Source organism: Photinus pyralis, unplaced genomic scaffold (genome assembly GCF_008802855.1).
Source record: "Photinus pyralis isolate 1611_PpyrPB1 unplaced genomic scaffold, Ppyr1.3 Ppyr1.4_LG2, whole genome shotgun sequence".
NCBI lineage: Eukaryota > Metazoa > Arthropoda > Insecta > Coleoptera > Lampyridae > Photinus > Photinus pyralis.
Window position 1 is genome coordinate 18284863 of NW_022170403.1, and position 24109 is coordinate 18308971.

Consider the following 24109-nt stretch of genomic DNA (forward strand, 5'->3'; position numbering starts at 1 on the left):
AGTAGTAGTGTAGGATGAATGAATGGACAAAAAACGTTGTCGCACAAACGCATCTACTGTTGTCGGACAATGGATTAAAAAGGGTCTGTTGTATTGTTTTCTTTGTTTAAGTGAATTGAACCAACCATGGAATCATGTGTCTTGAAAGCTGTTTTGAGACTATTGTACCTTCTCTGCAGTAGGACTTAGTATGGCTATGAAAACTAGGGGGATAAATATTGAAAGATGAAGTACTGGAATTTAACGTACTGACTCTTAGAAAATTACCTCTTCAATGGTTATAGGGAGCATAGTTATGGATTTTAGAAAAGTTTGCAATAGGAAAAGTTATAGGGAATTGGGTGGATAATAGTTATGGACAAACCTTTTACTTTTTTTAATGTAAAGCATAGTCAGTTATAGTGCCTAGCTTTTTTAAAGAGGTCCTTTTTCAAGGAATCTAACGATATACTACTTGATATAAGTATTCAATCCAGTTTCAGTAGGTACATGTAGAGATATTATGACCTTTTTTTTATATTCTAGGTAGAACATTCAAGTAAGTAGCAGGTTATGGAATCAATATTGACAGACGCATAATTTTGTCGTATTCTGAAAAAAATACTTAGCTACTGCCAATATCTGAGTAAATTCTGTTTGTTGGAGGATTTTTCTGCATCTATCAAATTGTGTCCATACAGTTCGAAAACGAAAATAAGAAGGGAATAGTTTATTTATATTTACAAAAAATATTATGCATACTTAGTTTTATTTAACAACTGGTTGTAGTATTGAACAGCTTAGGTACCTAAAAATTCAATTTATAAAATGTATGATGCTTAATAATAAATATTAAATTGCTATATCGGTAGATTATTTATAAAAAAACGGCACCAGAGAAGACACAAATAATTTGGGGTGCGCATGCGCGTACCTGGGTCTTTTACCTTTGCTTCCCAAGTGTCATCTTTTATTACACACCATAATTCTTTTATCTAAAGTTGTATCTTCCAAAAAACAAAAATACTTACCAACATACATGGTCGCGCTAATATTTTATAGTCGCTTGTGTGCCAAATGGAATGAGAAAGGGATGGCATGCGAGAATGAGATGATGAATTTTTACAATTTCCATGTAGTGACTTAAAGTCGATACATTATCTTAAAAACATTACACTAGTGATGAGTAAGTACAAGGATATCATGTTTCATCACAGGTTTTGGATGTTGTTTCAATAAATAATATTAACATAATTTACCTGCTACTTAGTAACTCTGATAGTAACATTCTTTGTTAATATGTTATTATATGCATATCAGGCGTCAACATTACTTAAGTTATTAATTGCATTCTCTTATTTATTTCAGGAGAGTGATGGGGAGAAAAGTGATCAAGATTTAGTTGTAGATGTTGCTAATGAGGTAGTAATTTAAATCATAATTTGGCTATTGTTTTAAGTTTTTAATTGTTAAAGGAAATAGCTTCTCCCCACCCTAATGGCGAACATCCATCCTTAAGTAATGCAGGTGATGGTCGAGAGAATGGAAGTATAAACGGCGATAAAGTAAAAGTGGAGCGGCCTCCTAGTCGAAGTGGCTCTTCCTCATCCCGAAGTACACCATCACTGAAAAGTAAAGATGTAAGATTACTTACCCATTATGATAGAGTTACAGTCCTGATTAAACTTTTTGGATTGTCTGCACTGCATGTATAAATTATTGTACTGTAGCAAATGAGAAGCATGTTTACATGTCAAAGTAGATTTCATCCTTTAGAATGTATGAAAATCCCAACTGGTCCAGACAGTGTTTGTACATATCACACATTACATGAATATGTTTATGTTTCTTTCTCTAGTATGTAGCAACAGATTTTAAAGATATTTTCACTCTAGGAAAAGCCATTGACACCAAGTTCAAAACCTCGCTCTACAACTCCTAACATGTCTGCAAATGCAAGTGGGGGTGGTCCAAAAGTAGGACTAGGAGCTTATCCTGCATATGCTTTAGGCGGAAGTCGAGCGCCAGAACACTTAGCTCCTTATAATAATATAGCACCATCACCTTATGCAAGGCCACCTTTATTAGGCTACGACGGGCACCCGCATTCCAGGCCTCCAAATATTGCAACTAACGGTTTAGGAGGTTTATCAGGAGGAAAACCGTAAGTATGATGACCACGTATCTTATTATTATTGGAAAAATAAAAATAGTGACTTAATCCTATCAAGCGCTTTTGTAATTGATTATTTACAATATTTTCAAGTCAAACCCTATTCAATAAGCCAAATGAGTATGTTCTTCTTGGATTGTTTTTAATTTTTGAAAAAATGTTGATCTTTAATTTTGGTGTTCATAGAGTGTGTAAATTACAAATCTCCTATGTTCCATTTTTAAATATACAAGTCAAATACCCCTTAAGATATGCAACCAAGCTTATTTACTTTCATCTTTTTGCTTTTTCATATGTTTTTCAATAAACTTGCCGTGTTTTAATTATAGAAATGAAGTTAAATATTTTAGCATGCGTAGAAGAAAATCTAATTACATCACTGTTCATAATTTTGCTAGAAAATTAATTGAAATTTCACACATGTCCGTACTGAATTCAACAATTTGCAGCAAATGAGTAAAATTCCAGTAACTGAAAAACACTATAAAACCACTTTAAAGACAGTTTCACAGTGATTAAGTCGAATCTGCTAAACAAATCTGACGAATGCCCGAATACTTATACCTACAATCTATACACCAAGTTTTGTTTACACTGCTGTGTGTAAGGTGGGTTGCATAACTGTCAGGCATATCAATGCATTAACTCGTATATTTAAGAATCGTGCATAAGAAATTTGTATGTTAAGAGTTAAAATGTACGCACTGTATGTTTCTTTGATATTTCAATGCAACTGTCATTACTTGATAAATTAAATGATTCTTGACATACACCCCACTGGTATCTATATCGTGCCACCCAGTTTGGCTCATTTATAATCAAATACGTGTATTTTTCAGAGCTTATTCCTTTCATATGAATGGAGAGGGTCAACTGCAGCCCGTTCCATTTCCTACAGATGCTCTTATAGGACCTGGCATCCCTAGACATGCTAGGCAGATCAATACTTTAAATCACGGAGAAGTTGTGTGTGCAGTTACCATATCTAATCCTACAAAATACGTTTATACTGGAGGCAAAGGCTGTGTTAAAGTTTGGGATATTAGTCAACCTGGTTCTAAAACACCTGTTTCACAATTGGATTGTTTGGTTAGTATTCTGTAAAAATACCTTCTTTAGTCTATCGGCTACTTTGCAGCAACGCGACAACTACATAAGATCGGTCAAATTATTACCAGATGGGAGAACGCTGATAGTTGGCGGAGAAGCAAGTAATCTCTCAATTTGGGACTTAGCTAGCCCAACACCACGAATTAAAGCCGAATTAACCTCTAGTGCACCTGCATGTTATGCTTTAGCAATTAGTCCAGATTCGAAAGTGTGCTTTAGTTGTTGTTCAGATGGAAATATCGCCGTATGGGATCTTCACAATCAGACACTAGTGCGGCAATTCCAAGGTCATACAGATGGCGCATCTTGTATAGACATTTCCACAGAAGGTACAAAATTGTGGACAGGCGGTTTAGATAATACAGTAAGAAGCTGGGATCTTAGAGAAGGCAAGCAACTGCAACAGCACGATTTTAACTCGCAAATATTTTCGCTTGGTTACTGTCCAACTGGCGATTGGCTTGCTGTTGGTATGGAAAATTCTCACGTCGAAGTGTTGCACGCGTCTAAACCAGACAAGTATCAATTACACCTACACGAAAGTTGTGTTCTTAGCTTAAGATTTGCTTCTTGTGGAAAATGGTTTGTCTCTACTGGTAAAGATAATCTATTAAATGCGTGGAGAACACCTTACGGAGCGAGTATATTTCAGGTTAGTTTTATGCATAAACAAATTATATTTATGACTAACTTTCTATTTGCAGTCTAAAGAATCGTCTAGTGTATTAAGTTGTGACATTTCAACGGACGATAAATACATAGTAACTGGTTCTGGTGATAAAAAGGCAACAGTGTACGAAGTTATTTATTAAACAGTGTGGGTGGGGCCACCTTAAACAATACCAAAAAGTGTAATTACGATTGCGTGAAACAGTATTTAAAACATTTATCGATGAGTGAATGTGTAGGGAATCATACTTTTATCAGTCAGTATTCTACGATAATTAAAACTTTTGTAAGAGTCGTGTATAATTCCATTTGTAAACTGCAACATCGCTAGTATTGTGTACATTATCTGAGTGAACAAAAAACAAACAATTTTTTATCAATTTGTATTTACCTTATTTTATTTTTGTTTTATCATTTGTTTTTTGTTTACTCCATGATTGTTAAGTGTGTCAGTTAGATGTTGGAAAAGCACAAGCAATTGAAATTCTTGCCTACTTTTGACTTGTTATTCATATCTTGATGTTTAGAAAAACGAAAGATTAGGTAGGATATTTTTCGTAATTAAATATAACTATAATAAAAGAACATTTACTTTTCACTGCTATGTTTTCTTGCAATGCGATTCCACAATTGTATTTTTTAGGACGCATATTTGGAAAATTGTGGTTTATTATTTTATTTATCTTTATTATTATTTTTGAGTGGGCGGGGTTTCAGCCAAAGCTGCCTCTACCAACCCAACCCGCTATACATTTACAACTATCTACCCGGTTCGAACCGGGGACCCTTAGTACCGCAGTACAGCTTTAACTGAACTGCGCCCCACGGACCGGAAATTTATTAATTCTGGATTGATTGAATGTATTGATATTATCTTATTTGATTTAGAGCCATGAGCCAACTCCATTGGATTGTATGACAAGAAAGATCGTCCAGCATAAAAATTAACTGTGCCTCATCTGTTCATTTGCATATGAAATGACTGTTAACTTTGTTATTACTCAATAGTTAGCTTGACGACCGGCGTTATTAAAAATAACGCCCGCTCAACAGTTTATTTATGTACATTGAGAGTAGCTAAAATAATGGGTAATCACTGTTATGTGTAAAATAACCCACAAAAGGTGTTGTTACTGTTGATAAAGTAACTCATTGGCAGAAATTGATACCACCTGACGTTAAAGAGCTAACAGTAACCGCTAAAGATTTTATGTGTGCGGTAAAAATGCCGCTTGTGGGAAATTCATAAATCAACTAGTGTCGGGCATGCCGGTGGAATCTTTTTAAGTGATGGCCCAAGGGATTGAACCTTGTTGAATGAATTTTAAGACAGCTAGAAGCACATTATGATTAATTCTGTCAAAGGCCCTGGAGTAATCCAATAGAACAAGCAAAATAAACTATGGCAGCAGTCATAATATGGGCGTGAGATATATATCTGGTTCGGTCTGAAACCAGACTGCGAAGAAGGTAACATCTTTTTAGCATATAGGTACAATCTCATTTGTCCCGCCGTCATCTTTTTCAAAACCTTTGATAGACAGAGCAAGATGCTGATAGGATTTAGATCCATGAATTTCTTGAGATTTTGATTTTTTCCGAAACGGTATTATTGCAAATATATATTTCCAGACACATAGGAAAGTAACTTGAATAAGGATAAGTTCATTAATTATATGAGAGAAGTCTGGTGATAACTAATATCAGATAAATACAGGATACACAACTGTTACATACCAGGACTTATTTAATCATCATCAATGGGACTGCAAAACAAAAATGCACTTCAATACTTTTATCAGTGGAGACAGTTTCAAATAATATCAACTATAGGAATATGAATATGAAAGCCCACACAAATACATACCAACATGAAATAAACTACGGCAATAAAATGCAATAGAAAATACAAAAATAAAACATCTCAAATTGTACAAAAATTCAAGCATTGACTGGATACATCTTCGAGAGATATTTTAGGAGATATTGTCTACACACCGAAGGATATGTAGGCGCGTACATATCTCAAAAAAAGTATGTGGGTCTGTAGCCGGCTTAATGGCCTGTAACCTATGTGATTCCACCTGGCCCGTAAGTACCCAGTCCGTCGATCAAATCAAATCCAGTTAACTCAACTAGAAGGAAAGACATCATAAACACCAGTGGAAAACACGATAAATCAAATGAAGTACAAAGCACATCTACCGTTCAATTTAGGCAAAACAACTCGTAAAATGGTAAATTGCATGTACAAAAAAGATCAGGCAATGCAGGTACCTACTCAGAACAAAAGCATGCAGTACGCCTTGCTTCAAAAACAAATAATTTATGCAAAATAAATATATAAAACTAGAACGCTCTACAGGATATTCAAGTGCGTTAGAATGAATATTTGTTTTATTTATTCGTTGGAGAGTGAACGCAACGTGGACTCCTTTTCATAAATTTTGTTGTTCAGAATACTTAAATCATGTGGGTTGCGGCTGGGACAAAATTGTTAATTTTGGTAACACGCTGCCTGGTTTTAGGTAAGGGGCTGTTAGGTTGTTGTAGGGTGATTTTTTCGCACGATGTTATTTTTAGTTTTCTTGTTCACGGCCGGCAATAAAATCAGTTTTGGGTTTTTTGGCATTGTGGTTTTATTCACCCACCCTAGGCTCTGGTACAACGCCAATGGCTAAGGATGCGCGAGAACAAAATGACACAATTTACTCTGTCTGAATCAGATGTTGGTGCACTTCTAAGCTTGCGCATTGCGTGAGATTACAGATCCGGTCACTGAACTGTGCCTATTTTAGTGGATCCGGTCTTATATTATTAATGCAATTAACAGTTGTTTTGTTTGAAGGAATAATAGCATTCCGTAATGTCCATGTAAAAGAATACCCAAAATTCACTTCGTTATCTGACTTTCCTCGATATGTAGCTACTTCCAAATATTTTAGAAACCGGCCCTGATTGTCTTTTTAATTTGGCGGCTTCGTGGTGTCTAAAAAGGGGTTTACACGGGTCGATTCACGCCGCACGACAAGGCCGCGCGGCAAAATTCGACCGTCAATTCGGCTAGGCCGCAAGTGACTAAAATCGCTTGTTCCCAAGTAGACTAGCATCCGACTTTTGCCCGTGCAGCATGCGGCTAGTAACTAAAATCTGCTCAACATTTTCCACGAAAATGACCTAGTCGCTTGCGATTTCAGTTAACTTTACTGCGCAAACTCAGCAGTGCATCTGCGCGAAATCAATTTGTGTCAGTTTATTTTCATTGCATTAGCATTCCATATTATTTTAGTTCGGTGGTTAGTACAAGAAGAAGAAAATGGTTATACTACCTGTATAAACAATTTATTTTAAAACAGAACAGAACAAACAAAATAAACGCTAGACTCGTCATTATACCAAAGAGTAACCACTCAAACCCAGCTCGGATTCGAATCCCATTACCCGACAACAGGGTATCACGTTTTTGATTGGTCGTTAGTTCCGTTCGCCGTATTTTGGAGCTAAATTCCAAACTGGTCATTATAGAAAGCCTTCAAAACGGTGACCGGGCATTAGGCCGCCAGACATTAGGACGCAGACAATAGGACGCCGGCATTGGGCTGCAAGACAATGGACCGCAAAGGAAATAGGCCGCAGACATTAGGACGCAGACATTTGGACGCGGACATTAGAACGCAGACACTGGGACGCGGCAATTAGTTCGTCGATCCTAGGCTATGACTAGACGTTAGAGCACATACACAGATGAAATAAGTAAAATACCATTGGTTTAATTTAGTGTTACCTTTTATTGTTCTACCTCCTTTGTAAGGTGATCTACATGATGCTTGCGTTCTAATTCTAATGTCTGCGTCCCAATGTCCGCGTTCTAATGTCTGCGTCCTAATTTCTTGCGGCCCAATGCCATAGCGCCCTCCAAAATGACGCGCTACATTCCGTGCTATAATTATTTGTTATTAATTATACTTTTTTGACAGTTCACGCTTCACGGCTCCACGTTACTAGTTTACACTTTTCTTCTTGTATTTTCTTTATTTTACGTTTTCCGTCTCCAGTTTTATATAAACTCGTATTTTACAAGACGCGTATAGCTTGGAATTAGGATATTATAAGGTATGTAATTCGCTTAAACTGTTTTTCGACGTAAAACATAAAACCTTAGTAGTGGTAATTGATGTAAAAATTGTTTCAGAGGTTACTCGTTTCAGAGAAACTGGTTAGAGAAGCAGCTTATACCAAATTTACCAGCAAATTAAATGGTGGTTATAGATAACGCAATTGTGAGTGACAGTGTCAAGTGACAGAGCACACTTACGAAATGTCAAACGCAATTTAATAATTACATTTTGGATATTTGCACCATATTTTATACTTATTATACCGTTTTATCCCTTTGAATAATGGGAGGCAGTGGTTTCCCCATAGATTGTTCTGCAAAGTTTCAAACGATCATTTCTGGGTCATTAGTTTTGAAGGAGAATGTTTAAATTAAACTGACATTTATTATTCTACAGTCACAATTTGACGATTACAAGGTATATTGATCCTACAATCAAACAATTTTTTAGCTCCAATATGGCGGATTTTTATTTCAGATGTGTCTAACCATAGGGGTTGGGTCAGGATATACTGTGGTTGGCCACAACTGTTAAATTTAAACTTGACGTTGGGGTAGGTATCTCGTATTACACTTCCGTTCGTGGATGAAGGTAGAAATTAGAAACCTTGAAATTCATTTAAAAAAAACATATGCAAGATTTAACAGAGGTTTTGTTAACTTTGTAGTTAATTTTTAGTAATCTATACTATAACTTTAACTTAGACGCAATCATAACATTAAACTTAAAGCTTTCTATGCGAATTCTTTGGTTTTGTCACAACTTAACTATAGTGATTGTGTTTATTGTTTATAGATCCTGCCTGGATGCAGAATATTCTTAAATCAGTGTACTACTTATGCAAAACTATCTTGCCTCCGACTAATATACGGAATATCTAATGTATACGTAAATTTTCCAGCGTCACTTACAATATAAATTAAAAGATATAAAATAAACATGTTTTTTCACCACTGACCTATGATGGCACGATTATTGACCATTTTTCCACTTGTAAGGTGGGATTCTCGGCAGCTTAATAATGACAGAACAATAGTATATATTATACACCAAGGTAGAGAAATTTATTAGTATTATTGCCTGAGCACCAAGATTAGGTATATCCCGAGGCGACAGAACAAAATACGGCCTGGTTGACTTTTACTTCCACGCATAGTATACCTAATTGACATGTATAAAATTAAGAAACAAAATATTCTGTCAAACAGTTCACCTTCTAATCTGTTAATTTGGAGGATTTCAAGTACCAGTAGTGAAACAAATAGTATATATGGGAAAAGAAATTGTGTGGTAGGCAAGAGAACAAGGGCCTAAAGGTGGGTTCATAGCTCTCCGTTCATACGTTTCCGTTTATCCGTTAGCCAATCAGAACACAGTAAATTTTTAAACCGTACGTCGTCCAAATTTAACAGTGTTCGCCTATTACGTTCTTCGCGGTGATAATCTGATAGTTTCTATGTACTGAAGATCACGGTGGGTACAGTACGAAATCAAATTTAGGTTATGGTTATACCTTGTAAACGTCCGATTAGGACGGATTGCTATGAACCCTAACAAATTGCACTGTCCGTTTGACGGATGAACGGAGAGCTATGAACCCACCTTATCAGTAAAAAAATAATAAAGTTTTCATTATCGTAAAACATGCGCTGTTTAGCCTAGGAGTCCTTAGAGCTGGCTAAGCCCCCAGCGGCTGAACTCAACAACCTTAGTATACAGGGTGGTGCCTAGCGCAACGCAGCATAGGGATTTCAATGGTAATTTCTGTCTGGGGTTTTGTCAGGGGGTTTTCCTCAGACATACGTAGCTTCGCATAATGCTAGCATTATGTTGAAATCTACGAGGCAAATGCTGGAGCAGTACTCTCCCCCTCACCACCCTAACTCCGTTCCTTCCGTTCCCATCCCTAACTTTACCCATCCTTACAATCCCATTCTCTGGCTGAAGAGGGCCAGGGAGCCCTGAGCAGCCCGCCTCCGGTATCCCTGTAGTCAGGGGTGCCGGAGGAATGAAACACGTTGGCCTTTTTCCTTTTATAGTCAATTACTAGCTCCCCTAATTATTTTAGAGCAAAAGTCTAAATAAGTTTTTTTTAGAGAAAAAAATACTGCATCTGTTCGTACTTTTAGTTATAATTTTCCATTTTTCAAAAGCGTAGAAATCGATAAAATAAAAAATTACATTTCTATAAATCAGTGATGCTTTGGAATTTTTTAACAAACTACAAGCGCATCGCATCTAAGTTATCGTTATTTGACGTCGAACGATTTTCATATTTAATTCTGTTACAACTATCCGATGCAAGAAAAAGCGGCAATTGGGTAATGTTTTTTTAGAGAATGTATGCTGCATCTGCATCAGATACTATTTGTTTATCAGAGAGAATCAGAGTACCTACATAATCGAAGAAAAAAAACTGATTTGAAGCAGATTTGTTCCTACACTTATATTCGGATTTTCCGCTACTGCATCCAAAACGTTGAATGTATTGTCGTTTTCCTGATGGTTTTTACAGTTCTTTAAGTAATTTATAAACCAGTATAAATTTAATATACGTCAAAGGCAAATAATGAAACGTGATCGCTGTTTTTTTAGGTAATTCCAAGGCATATTTGATTTATTGTAAAACGAACCTTTTTATTTTGTCGATTTCTACGGTTTTGAAAAACGGAAAATTATGAGTAATAGCATGAACAATAAGTAATAATCATCAGACAGTTATCATACACAGTGTTTTTTTTAAGATGGGCTATTCGACAATGTACAGCCGTTGAGTTATTTAAAATGGGCCATAGGGAAATTTACATTGCATCAATTGTTTCAGTCATAGCTTCCTCGCGAATCATCTGCCACAGTACTGTAGAAATTCTTTCTAAATCAACAAATTTATTCAAATGAGATATAATAAACGTATATAATCACTTTGGGAATGATGCGCAAATTTGGGCAAAATTTTATTTATTCGACAATTTTAAGGGGGAAGCTGCAAAACACACTGTTTTGATGCACAGGAACTAAATTTTATGCTCTTCCTGTCTTGGTCAATGCTTGGGCAATTCCGTTGAAAACGCAGCAAAAAGCGCTACCGCAGTGACAAGATATGTGCGTCGACCATAGACATGAGTATTAGCATGTCTATGGCGTCGACTTAACTGCGATTCTTCATATATTTACTTTTATTGATGTTCATCTGAAGGAGTAACTCGGGGAGACTGATCAAGTGGACATGATTTTGAGAGTAGATTGCGAGAATTATCAGGCAGGTGCTTTCATCAAGTGCTGTCTGATAAAAAATGAGAGTTCTCTCAAACAGGGACATATAGCAGATTCGCGAGTTACTCTCACTGTTTGGGAAGTAAAATTCTTTCGCTGATTACGTATGTTCTAATACCTATAAACTGGCTTATCTATAATGCGGAAGTAATGGTAATGATATTGCTGAAAACCCAACAATGTCGTGTAACAATTTTGTTTTGCCTTGATAAGTACCTGTACGTATTTCCTAAACTTTCCCTTTCCATTAATAAGTCATTATACTTTGCGCAGAAATTGCCGACAGTGATGTCGCTGTCGATTTTTGAAGCACTTTGCACTCTTCAGTATTTATTTACCCATCTCAAGTAATGTGTTTTTGTAAGTAGGTGTATTTAGATCAAAGTTAAGAATAACAAACAAAGAAGAATTTAAATGGTCTTGCATGATCGAATATTCAGGGAAATTAGAACTCATTAACGACCGCAATTTTCTTGAAATATACAATTTCATGATTCATAGTTGGCGCGTCACGTCACGTGTCAGTCCTTGGGACACGAGAGCCGCCTGTGCGAGATGAGAAATCATACATAAAAATGGTGGCTGTTAGAATGTTAGTGAAATAGTTTTATACGGAAACATGTTACAAGTTACATTTGAAGTGTTTTTTAACTGTGTTAAATGTGTGAAGTTTTTAAATGATTAAGGTATGTTATTTACATGGGAAAAAAGTATGTGATATCGCAATGTTGGGCGGGTTCAGGTGTATCAATGGTTGACTGCAAAAGTTAATGGGTGTTGCATATACAACTCTCGCCAAAATTGGTATCGCTTGTTTTTGTCATTAACTTGCATGAGCTCATTTTATCAATTACTTCAATTAAACTGTTAACGGACTTGTGTTTGCCAGCTAATTAATTGAAGTGGGCTGCACTGCTGCCTTAATAGTTTTTATTTTGCTATGGGAAGTAAAGCAACATGTGACCCCAATCCGAATTAAATTTTTACTTTATGATGAAAATCATAATCAAAAGCTTCTTGTAATTACACTTTGTCACCCTACAATTATCTTATCATGTAAATATCCCAGCATATTGGCCCCATGTTTCATTTGGTTAGTCTCAAGGGTGGTCCAAAGTTGTTGCTGTGGTTATTTATTTATAAAAGGAAATGGTCAAGGCAAGTCTGTAATTTTAAGTATATTTTATGTTCCCTCCTAGATAATTTTGTTTTAACAAAAGAATTGGGATAATGTACAACTTCTCTTGGGTTCACATGTCTGTTATTATTCCACAATATAATAATTTATTAAAAAAACAAATTCCTTTCACAGGTATCTTTATTGTTACAAATTTGAGCAAATGTTGACTCTAAGTGAATTGGAAATGAACCCTTGAATTTTGATGCTAATGTGAAAAAGGTGAGCAATAACCTCTTCAGTACCTTATATTTACATGGTTTTTACATTTATTACCCCAAACAGTGTAGGTATGACCTAAAAGTTTTATTTCTCGAATCTTGTCCCCATTATACACAATTTAGTGATGATAATCCTGAATAGAAATCAACTAAATTTTAACAATATCCAACGTACAGGTTCTGTTTCATTTCTGCTTTAATTGCAACTGCTATAAGATTTCTAATGTAAAAATTGATTTGATGAGAAGCACTAATTAAATAAGTATGCAGTTTATAATTGGATTCTAATAATTAATTAAACGATTTAATTATACTCCTAATTATTTTTTGTTTAAAAATGCAAATGACAGATGGTGTAAATTCACACCTGTTCCACACTGATTAAAATTGTGTTATTTATTGGTGATGTTGTTTCTTAAACATCGCCTCGTAATTTGTATTAATGAAAGTGAGCTCCTAAAACTGAAAGAAACTAAATTTGGTTTCTATTTTATGCATTTGACTGCCGTTGGTGCATATAAACCAGTACAACGGATCTAGCAGATGAACTTTTACGTTGACCCCTGTTACTTTGGCGATCTTTGACCTTCTGACTCCGAATTCAATAGGGTGCTTATTTGGACCAAGAGGAACTAAGTTTCAAAACCTTAAAAACTACAGTTAGAGAGTTATCATGCGCCCAGACCGAGGCCCAGACAGACAATCACAGAGCTTCAGGAAGGACCTGTTCCGGTTCTTAATAATGGATAAATTGGCTATTTGAAATAAATACTCGTATAATTAATAAATATCGAGATAAATATGTAAAAAATGACTACTGGTCTTTAACTTTGTAAATATGAAAAGGCCAATATTAAGTGAAACAGTAAAATATATTTTTTAGCAGGAAGGCAGCGTTGCATCAAGAGAGTGCAGGTCAAAGAATGAATCTGTCCTCTAGTTTAGGTATCTTGTCTATTCATTGTATAGTTTTTTAGGTTTTCACACATTAACTAAATGTTGGTGATAAATGTAATCACCTTCACATATCAAGCATAATCAGTGTTTGATCTTCTGATTTCAGTATGTTTTTGCAAATACGCTACTTGTATGTGTAAATAATAGCGTGGCAATCTGAATTTTGCACTGCATAAGGTACGTCACAGAAACCATGGTGACAGACATCACTTGATTTTTTTTATGGGAGCCTATCTCGGAGCCCATGTTATTCACAATATTCAGAAGGAAATCGTGCCATTTCAACAATAGGTACACCCTTGCTAGAAAAGTTGAAAAAATTCAAGTTATAAACAATGACCTTGCATTGTATTGGAAAGTCTGTGGTGGTTTGGACATTTAATGAGAATGCCAAACAACAGATGGCCTTCTGGTAAACAGAAAAGGGGATGACCGAGAAGTTCCCTTTTATGAAGGGATAAGCACTTCAATGGAACAAAGATAGCAATGATGACTATTGTGAGTTACATCATTGCTATCTTCAATGGAAGCACTGGGTAAGAGGGTTTAAAAACTAACACCTTTTGTAAATAGAAACCCACATTTTTATAACTCGGATTTGAGACATTTTCAATAGGATTGTTATATGTGGCATGGATGAACTGTTTGAAACTGGTTGGTCCAAGCATTTGTCAGTTATCATGTTCACAGACAGATAGCTCGACAGACAGATGTACACAATGGACTCCCCTATTAAGCTTGCATGGCTTTGATCTGCCGATTAATAATCTTTACTAATGAAAAACAAGTAAATTGTGCACAACTCTTATGCAGATAAAGCGTATTTTTTTAAACCGAAGTAGCTTAGTAAATAGTTGGGTTATACGGTAGTAGCATGCTATATCTATCGATGTTTACCTTATTGGTAGATTATGGGAAAGGCGATCTTTACACATAAACATTAAAAGGTCTCCTGGCATACATTCAAAATCTGCTATATATACTTAATGCGAGAAGAATCAAGACTAGGCATGGGAATTTTTTTCGATATATCGATAGGTATCGATAGTTATCGATATATCGAATAACAATAGGTAGAGCTAAAAAAATCGATATATCGAAATCGATATATCGATATCGATCGATATATCGAACTATCGATATATCGATATCTGTATCGATATATCGATACCTATCGATATGTCGATAACTATTGATATATCGATATGTCGATAACTATTGATATATCGATATGTCGAAAACTATTGATATATCGATATGTCGATAACTATTGGTACGATAAAATTATGTTATTGTTGAGATTTCAACGAGCGCTACTATTTTTATTAATAAAATCCATTTTCGGGTTTACTCTCATGTAAATTTACTATTTTTAGTTGCTCGACGTTTCGGAAACTTAACTTTGCTCCCTTTCTCAAGAGAAGCACTACGTCACATCATCATCCATGCCAAATAAACGCAGTAATAAAATCTTTAGAAAATGGATTTTATTAATAAAACTCAATAAGATAACTATCCCTGTCGATAACTATCGATACGTCGAATATTTCTCTCAAATGAGGCGTGCAATTACCGCTTAATTACAGCGGTAATTGCATTGTAGAAAGCTAAAGAGCCCTGCGATAATTGCACAGTTAATATGGTAAATTGGTAAATCCATTAAAGTTGCAAGAACTGCATTCGGTTATTTTCATATTTTGTTAAAAGAGCCCTCTTGTCTTGTCGGACTCTTTTGCTAAAATATAAAAGTAAACTCATGCAGTTTTTAGACATGCTTTCAAAAAAATTATCGGTAATTTTGATGCACTTCTGCAATTACCTACCCGATACTTATATCGATAGATGAAAACAGTTATCGCCCATCCCCAGCGATAACTTCGACATATCGATATATCGATAACTATCGACATATATCGATATATATCGATAACTATATCGATAACTATCGACATATCGATATATCGATAACTATCGACATATCGATATATCGATAGTATTCATATATCGATAACTATCGATATATCGATAACTATCGATATATTTTACTTATCGATATGCCGATAACTATCAATATATCGATAACTATCGATATATCGATAACTATCGATATATCGATAACTATCGATAGTTATCGATTTATCGATATATCGATAGCTATCGATAGGTATCGATATATCGATAGGTATCGATGTATCGATAACCATCGATATTTCGATAATTATCGGCATATCGATAAGTAAAATATATCGATAGGTAAGTACCCGATACTTATCGATAGGTGAAAACAGTTATCGCCCATCCCTAATCAAGACCATTGAGAAATTCTCAGAAATATTGCATTGTTCCTTTGTAGGTTTCCTCAGACATTTTCGAGATATTCACTATTAAGTTTAGTTTTTGCATCACCAGTAGATATGTCTAGTATAGAAGATATTTTCGCCCCTTGAGAGTACCCTTCTCAGACACTCTGTTCTGCAGATATTTGCAATGAAGCTTTGACATCACCAGTAGATGTGTCTCGTCCAGACGTTCTACTTGTTCTTTGTGAATACCCTCATCCGATACTCTTATTTCAAAATATTCGCTTCCACGTCGCCAATAGATATAATCCGAGATATAATCTTGTCCAGAGGATTCATTTTGCCTTTGTGAGTACTACGGTTCTGTCGCTTTTTACCACCCACACGTTAGTGAAGACAGGTATTGCATTGAGATCAACAGTGACCCTCCACTTGACGGAAATACACGTTTTGAAGCACTAGGAATCCAATTCCAACAAAATCTCAATGATGCCGGTCTGTACTCTCATTTCCGGTTAAACAGCTGAACTGATTGGAACCAAGTACACATACCTATTCTTAGGTATAAAGGAAAGAGCTGAATCGCGCATGTGCAAGTGTCTCAAAGTCACAAAAAACTGCAATTTTTGACGTTTTTCCATAGTATACCTAAACTATTGGTTGGAATTGAACCAAATTTGATACATATGTTCTATAGAGATTTTACTAAGAACTGAAATACATTTAGTCAAAATCGCGATTGCGCAAATCATTAAAAATCATAATTTTCTGATTTCATTTCAAAATGGTATAAAAATTTGAAAATATTCGCTCCCTTAAAAGATATGAAGGAAAATAAAAAATTGTCAACTTCACAGTGACTATATTTTCTTAGTTAAAAGCGAGGTTAAAAGAGCTACGGAAAAATTTCACGCCACGGATGATATTAAAGAAACATTCAAGTAAGTAGGTAATTCAAAAGAATTGAATATTTAAAAAGATTTAAAAAATAAAAACCGGTTCAAATGATTCAAAAAGTCCAAAAAATTTTAAAACCTTAATCTTTTTGAATCGACATTTAATTTTTGAGTTTTTGATTTAAAAAATAATAGGTATATTTGATCTAGTTATCACAAGATTTGTATATAAAACATTACAAACGATTTAAATAATAACACAGATAAATTATGAATGTTTAAAATTGAAATATTTTTGGACGGAATAAATAGCATTTTTTTACCTAACACACAAATTTGTTTGTAGTGAGGGATAATAAGGATTTGATGTAAAGAAAGATATTTTATGAAAACTAACTGACAATTGTAGCCATTCCTAGTAGATCTTAATATGCTATCTTTTTCTCGATCTTTTTAGAATCTACTATACAGACTGTTCCATTAAAAAAATAGGTTAGGTTCGCTTTTTATCTTTCTTTGTATACTTATGCTGAAAACGGCTGATTATTTAAAAATCATTATAAAGAAACCTTTGTAACAAACATTTTTCTCTTTTAGCCAAGAAAGTATGGGATCATTTTAAGTTTGACAATTTTTTGTGGTTCTTCTGTATCTGCCATTTTCAAAATAAGTATGATGAAGTTGAAAAGAGATATAGAAAAAATTAACACACCAGGGATAGTATTAAAAGAGATTCAAGCATATAATTTAAAAAAATTAAAGATTCAAAAAATTAAAAAAACGGTTCAACTGATTCAAAATAAAATTTCAAAAAGATTTTTGAATTTTTAAAATTTGTTTTAATCTTTTTTGTCTTTCTGAATCAATATTGGCAGATTATTTAACAATCATAAAGAAACAACAAATAAACATGGTTCTGTATCTCTTTTAACTAAGAAAATATAGGGTCCGATAGGGTCATTCTAAGATTGACAATTTTTTAACTAGAGAATTTCAAATTTTGATTTTACTAATTTAAGTTTGACCCAGAGCACATAACACCTATATTACCTCAAAATGTTGATCAAACAATCTTCTACAAATGAAACATTTCAAGATGACCCTGTGGCGAACCTTCAAACCATAAGGTATCTGACATATGTTGCAACAGAATTCAATATTCTAGAACAATCCCTCTAAAATTGTTCAAAACCACAAAAGTCGACACTTCGAATGTTGAGTTTAAAACAGAAACTTTACCTCGTGAAGTGGTGTGGGATATTATCTGTCCCGATATTTTAATGTTCCAAGAAAGAAGTTTTTTCCATTTATTCAAAAGCATCACATTTTAAAGGGAAACTATAAGTGCCTGAATACACTATGCGTTTTAACCGGTCCCGTTTGACCGGACCGTTTTGAACGGATGACTGCATCCAATGGATTTAAATGCGAGCGTTTACACTTATCCGGTTGCGTTCCGCTCGCCGCAAGTAATGTAAACGCACACAACCTTCCGGTTTCTTTCGCAGGATGCGTTTTGAAAGGATGCGTTTAAAACGCATAGTGTATTCAGGCACTAAGTGGTGCATTTAAAGTTTTGGCATAAGCAGGACATTTTATATCCTCATCGACATATTGGGACATACATTACTTATAGGTAATTATTTTCAAAAAAGTCTAAAGTAATAAAATGTTAATTTTTTAAATTTTCGATTTTCAAGAAATTTGTAGACTACCATGAGCTTAAAGAATTTGCGTGGCAAAATGTTTTAGAAATCCCCGAGGAAATCACTGATTAGGGTTTGAAAATAATACCATGTTTAAACCGAGGTTTAAACAATATCTGGTATACAGCATGAACTAGCTAACTGCGTTGTTAATTACAACGGGGTTTACAAATTTTTTACAAATAGCCCTGGGAATTTTACTAATATTGTTGTTCTCTTTCAAATGACGTGAAAATTGAATCTCTCAAGTCAATTAGTATCCTTGTCAATTAAAATTACAATTGTGTAAATTTCACCATTATTTATTGCCATGAGCTGAGTAGATCCCCCCAACCCACCACCAAAGTGGAGACTGGAGGGATCCAATTTATGGGTCATATGTCAGATTCAACGCAGAACAAATATTCCACATAGTACCAATGAAGATACCAAGAATTTCAAAATTCACTTTTATAAGATTTTTTTGAAAATTGAAATGTGAAAAGATGGCTGAGATCTTTGATATTGAATGTTTCAATGTAAATGTCCACGTGCACATTTGATAACCGCATGTGTGTGATTCAAAGATGTTAAATTATTTTTCTGAGGCCACATGGATTTTGATCAAAACATGTCAAAATCGTTATTCATGGACCAAGATCGTTAGGAAAAAGACTAGCAGCATTATCTCAATGCCCAAGACATGAATTTGATACATTTTTGTTAACTATAAAATGTATTTTGTAAGATTAAAATAAATTGTCGTTAAAAGTGATTGTAATACTGAGGATCCTTTGATATTTCGTTGCATCGGTTTATTAAGGATGCATATGTGTGCATGATACCTCACGAATGACAGGTCTTAGAGTTTAGAACTTTCATTTAGGTCTAAGTAAGCAACCTACTGAATTTAAGGGAAAAGGTCACCAAAGTTACAGGGGTCAATGTAAAAGTCCACATAAAATGGGTCCTTGGATACTCCATTGTATTGGTTGATTCATTTACTTCTATGGCAATCCACTTGAATCATAATATTCAGAAAGGACGTCGGAACGGACAAAAATTTTCGCATTACATGCATATTTTGTGGAGGGGACGCCCTGGGTGCATCACTTTATCAATGTCTGGTACAAACTTTCAGATATAAAAGAAATGTTACATGCTTTGCAGGTTAGTAGGAAATTTTGGGGAAATGTGTAGGAAATTGTTTAGAAATGTTGATTTTTGGGAAATGTTGAAAGATTTTTTGATATTTAAGAAATTTTAGAAATAGTTAGGAATAGTTATTTACGTTATAAGTCCGGTAGGTTACTTGTAACAGTACGAGTTAGACATTATGGACGAGGCGACGTCAGGGAGCCGAGTCAAGAATGTCTTAAACGAGTACTGTTACAAGTACTACCGGACGTATATCGTAACGTATTTTATTTCATACTGTAAGTCTGTTTTGTATCATTATTTCATTTCAAAGATTACAAAATTTCATTATATTGTAAAAATCGCATTACCTTGTTTCTGTGGCAACGGCCGTTGCTATAGTTTGTTGTTTGTTGACATTGAATTTTTTTCACTGAAAAATGGACGCTATAAACGTTGTGGGATGTTCCACTGTTCCCGATACAATCCTGTCGAAATCTCATGAAGCAACCGAAAAGTTAGTTCCTAAGAAGTCGGACACAAGGTATGAAAACTAGTACTAAGTGTTTTGCCAATTGAGGAACGAACATGGGGCGAAACAAGTAGAGGAAAACGTCATGTTGGCATACTGTTTGGATGCAGTAAGTTTTTGAATTGAGATTTTTTGCCTGGGATTCGGTGTTAAAGCGTCATGGGGCATGGAAAAGCTCATCGACGGCAGAAAAATACATCGAAGACTCGGTAGAAGGAAAAGTTAAGATTGCCCGTATGATACAACTGATGCAAGGCGGCGAAAATTTCATCGAAGTTCTACAGCAGAAGGAATCAAACATTACTAACTCGACATCCAGTAATAACCCAGGCGTTAGTGTTGAGGGCAATAGGTACAAATTGTTTCATTACAATCAATGTTAATGTTTGAAATAAAGAATTACAGCCAAATTTATGTTGGGGTTTTTAATTAATTGTGTGTAGATGTCAAATTTGATGTATACAAATAACAGTCCGGTAAGTGTTGCTTAGCGACACTTACCGGCTCTGATGCTGTAATAACTCACCTACCGGACTCAAAATGATAGTGTAATCGAACATCTACCGGACAGTATGAAATAATCGTATTTTTCGTACTTCCGAGACTAAAGTGACAACTTCACTCCATTATGACAAGGACTGAAGTGTCACTTTTTGTCCCGCCGGGATTAAATTTGGACGAAAATCCCGGAAGGATGAAATTACTAACAAGGCAATTTCAGTAGGTTGTTCCACATTTTGTATGCGGCAGTACTTCTTAAACGCATCGTACTGCTGTTCATATAGTTTTTGGATTTCGGTGGTATCAATTCTTTACCTACTTTGGTTGCTTTTTATCAATATCAAATACACCACCAAAATTATGACACTAGCAATGACAGTTCCTATGGTAACTTGTTGGGCAGCGATTTTTTGAAAGAACGCGTTCTCTAACTCCATACATATTAAGTGTTTCAGTTTCGGAAGTACGAAAAATATCGTATATACCTTGCGACTGAAGTAGTGGTCTTAATCCCTCAGGTAAATTATGGCCCTCCCTTCGGTCGGGCCATAAACTTTACCTTCGGGATTAAAAGTACTACTTCAGTCCCGCGGTATATAATATACTATTTTCGTCGACCTCTCGATAACAGCATAAATTACACCTTAGTATGTAGTAATCAAACTCATTAATGGTTAGAAACCATTATACGTTAGCAACCATTAATCGTTAGCAACCACTTATACATAACCATTATGCATTAGCAACCATTAATCGTTAGCAACAACTTATACATAACAACCATTTTATTAAAGGGAAATGACATTTATATAACAATTCACTTTCGGCAACAGCTGAGAACTTCCATCCACCTAACCATTTTAATCTCGGTTTTAATGTAGTGAGATCAGCAGCCAGTATGGTCGCCAACGATCTCAGAAAAGCATATCCTGTGTAGCTTCTCGGATAAGGTATTGTTAAGGTATTCAGTTACTTTACTTTCAACATTGAGTACGTCGACCACAGAGATGAACTTTTCCATATCTTTAACCGTCTTTAACTGTTAATACACGTACTATAGTACAGTTGCAAAAGAATTAATTACATTCTAATTTCACATACCTTTTCAAGGTAAAATGTCAACATGACATTTTCGGAAATATCTCCTTTCAAATTCATTGTATTCCATCAATTGTCGAACTGATCGAAACCGTTCCAATAAGTTTCTTTTGATTTGAGTGGATATAATGTTAAAATCGCCTCCGCAGCAGAGCAAGCAAGTAGCAACATAATCTTCCACTGCGATTACGAGGACTGACGGCACAGCATAAAACAACACATTACTATAGCAACGACAGTAGCTGTAATTTAGTGAAAAATCGTAGCTCTTAATCTCGTTTGTAATTTCTTGTAGTAGTGAATTTAAAATTACCTACCCCAGTGAAGTCGACGAAAAAACGTTGTATGCAATTCATGTATAAATCGGCGGTTATTGGTTCGTTCGAATTTAAACATCTCACTCACCAATAAAACGCCTCATTTATACACTCATTGCATAATAGTTATTTATTTAATCAGTGGGATAACGGCCTCATTAACTTACGAATGCGACAATTGCGCATACGAGGGCGTTAGCCCGAGCTATTGTAAGAGCATGAGTATGTTAATGGCCGTTAGCCCAAGTATTAAATACAACTTTTTATCTGCGACTGTTCTTCTACTGCTAAAAACGAAAAATAAATTTGATGCATTTTTTTAAATTTCAATCGAAGTAGCATAGTTAGCAGTTTTCGACGCCATAGAAACAAGAAAATCCTAACGTCAAGAAAATTTGTACTCAAAAATTTTGCTTCTGATTTCTTTGCTTATGTCATGAGTGAGTCTGGAACTTTTCCATCAGACGTTAATGTTTACAATATATAATCTTGATGGTTGATTTTTGATCATACATTGTTTTGACAAGGGCTTATCCCACTGAGTGTGGTAATGAAATTCTTATCCCACTGAGTGTGGTAATTAAGTTCTTATCCCACTTAAAATGACCGGGATAAGTGAGAGTTATCCTACAGGCGCAGATAAATAACTATTAAATAGTTTTCTATTACCCAAAATCGTCCTGAAACCTTCATTTCCATGATTACTTTCTGTCAGGAAATTTTAGTTTCCATGACAGAGGCAGAGCAGACTACGTTTCCTGCCGTTTGTCACTTTACCGGCCGCACCGTCACTTTATCAATTACCGGCCGCATTTGTGACATTTCCAAATGTCTATAAAGACTCCTGTCATCACTGAGACTGACATTAATCAAAAGTTCTATATAAAAATTGAAATTTGATATTAAAATACGATTTCGGGTAAAATTTCATACAAACCTCGTCAGTAAAATGACATTACCTGACTCGGAAATTAAAGTACTCGACAGCAATGTATCATTTTCCTGACTTTTATATAAATAACTATTGTTTAAAAATGCATGTACCTAATATTTTTTTTATGTTATTTTAGAACAAACTAATTGCGGTATCTTAATTTGAAGGAAAAAATATTTTCAGATTATTCACATTAAAAAATAAATTGATGTTGACCATTTCCGATTTCCTAAACTTCCAGGACAAGTTCTTCATTTTCCTTGACTTCAACCAAAGTTACATTACTGCATGATCCGCCACAGCTCCCACACATTTCTGTGCAACAAGTGATGCTTTAAAGCAGCTGCCATTACTTTTGCAAGCCTTTTTGCAGTTGCAGGATCCAGTTTTGAATCTGATAGTATGCTCGATAGACGATAAGCGTGTTGTTCAGCAGCACCAGATGTTGCAGGGAGGGATGCGATGTTAAATTTGGATTTTAATGACATTTTTGCAACAGCTTTAAGTTACATTGAATATCAGACATGCAGACCTTGTGCATCCATATTTTTTTCAAGAAAAAAACCTCTCCTACCTCTTTGAGAATATTTTTGTCTGCCTGTTTTTCATAAAACTGTCATTTAATGAACTTAGCAACTTGTATGCGTTGATTTTGGAAGAGCAATAGTGTCTCCCGACTCCCAGATTCAAAGTGTGAGGCCTACAATTGTTGTCGGACAGGATTCCGATCTTTTCGTTCTATACTTAGGGCTACCACAGTGCCAAAATGTACAACTATTCTTTCACAAACCCTCTGGCATACCATTAACCTATGACATCGGCAAGACCCGTGAAGAGTATATATGAAGGATGTGATATTATTTTTTTTATGCTATCACAGAATGTGATACTACGTCTTCTTTATTCGGCAAAGGCAAAATCAACGAGAACAAATCGGAAATGGTCAACATCAATTTATTTTTTAATAAAAAAAAATTAAGATACCGCAATTATTTTCTTCAACATAAACGAAATATTACATGCATTTTCAAA

At 35.0% G+C, this 24109-nt stretch overlaps 2 protein-coding genes across 4 annotated transcripts in view; both read left to right on the forward strand.

Annotated features, from left to right (window-relative positions):
* LOC116164363 (protein groucho) overlaps nt 1-4529 on the forward strand; it is a 69663-nt gene extending 65134 nt beyond the window's left edge. For all 3 annotated transcript variants that reach the window (XM_031478529.1, XM_031478532.1, XM_031478530.1), the window contains exons 9-14: nt 1348-1401; nt 1455-1619; nt 1875-2143; nt 2992-3241; nt 3291-3914; nt 3967-4529. In XM_031478529.1, coding sequence (XP_031334389.1) covers nt 1348-1401; nt 1455-1619; nt 1875-2143; nt 2992-3241; nt 3291-3914; nt 3967-4074 — 1470 coding nt within the window. In that variant the 3' untranslated portion in view covers nt 4075-4529. The remainder of the gene's footprint in view (nt 1-1347; nt 1402-1454; nt 1620-1874; nt 2144-2991; nt 3242-3290; nt 3915-3966) is intronic.
* LOC116164364 (tyrosine kinase receptor Cad96Ca-like) overlaps nt 1-24109 on the forward strand; it is a 270318-nt gene that overhangs the window by 154421 nt on the left and 91788 nt on the right. The window lies entirely within an intron of this gene.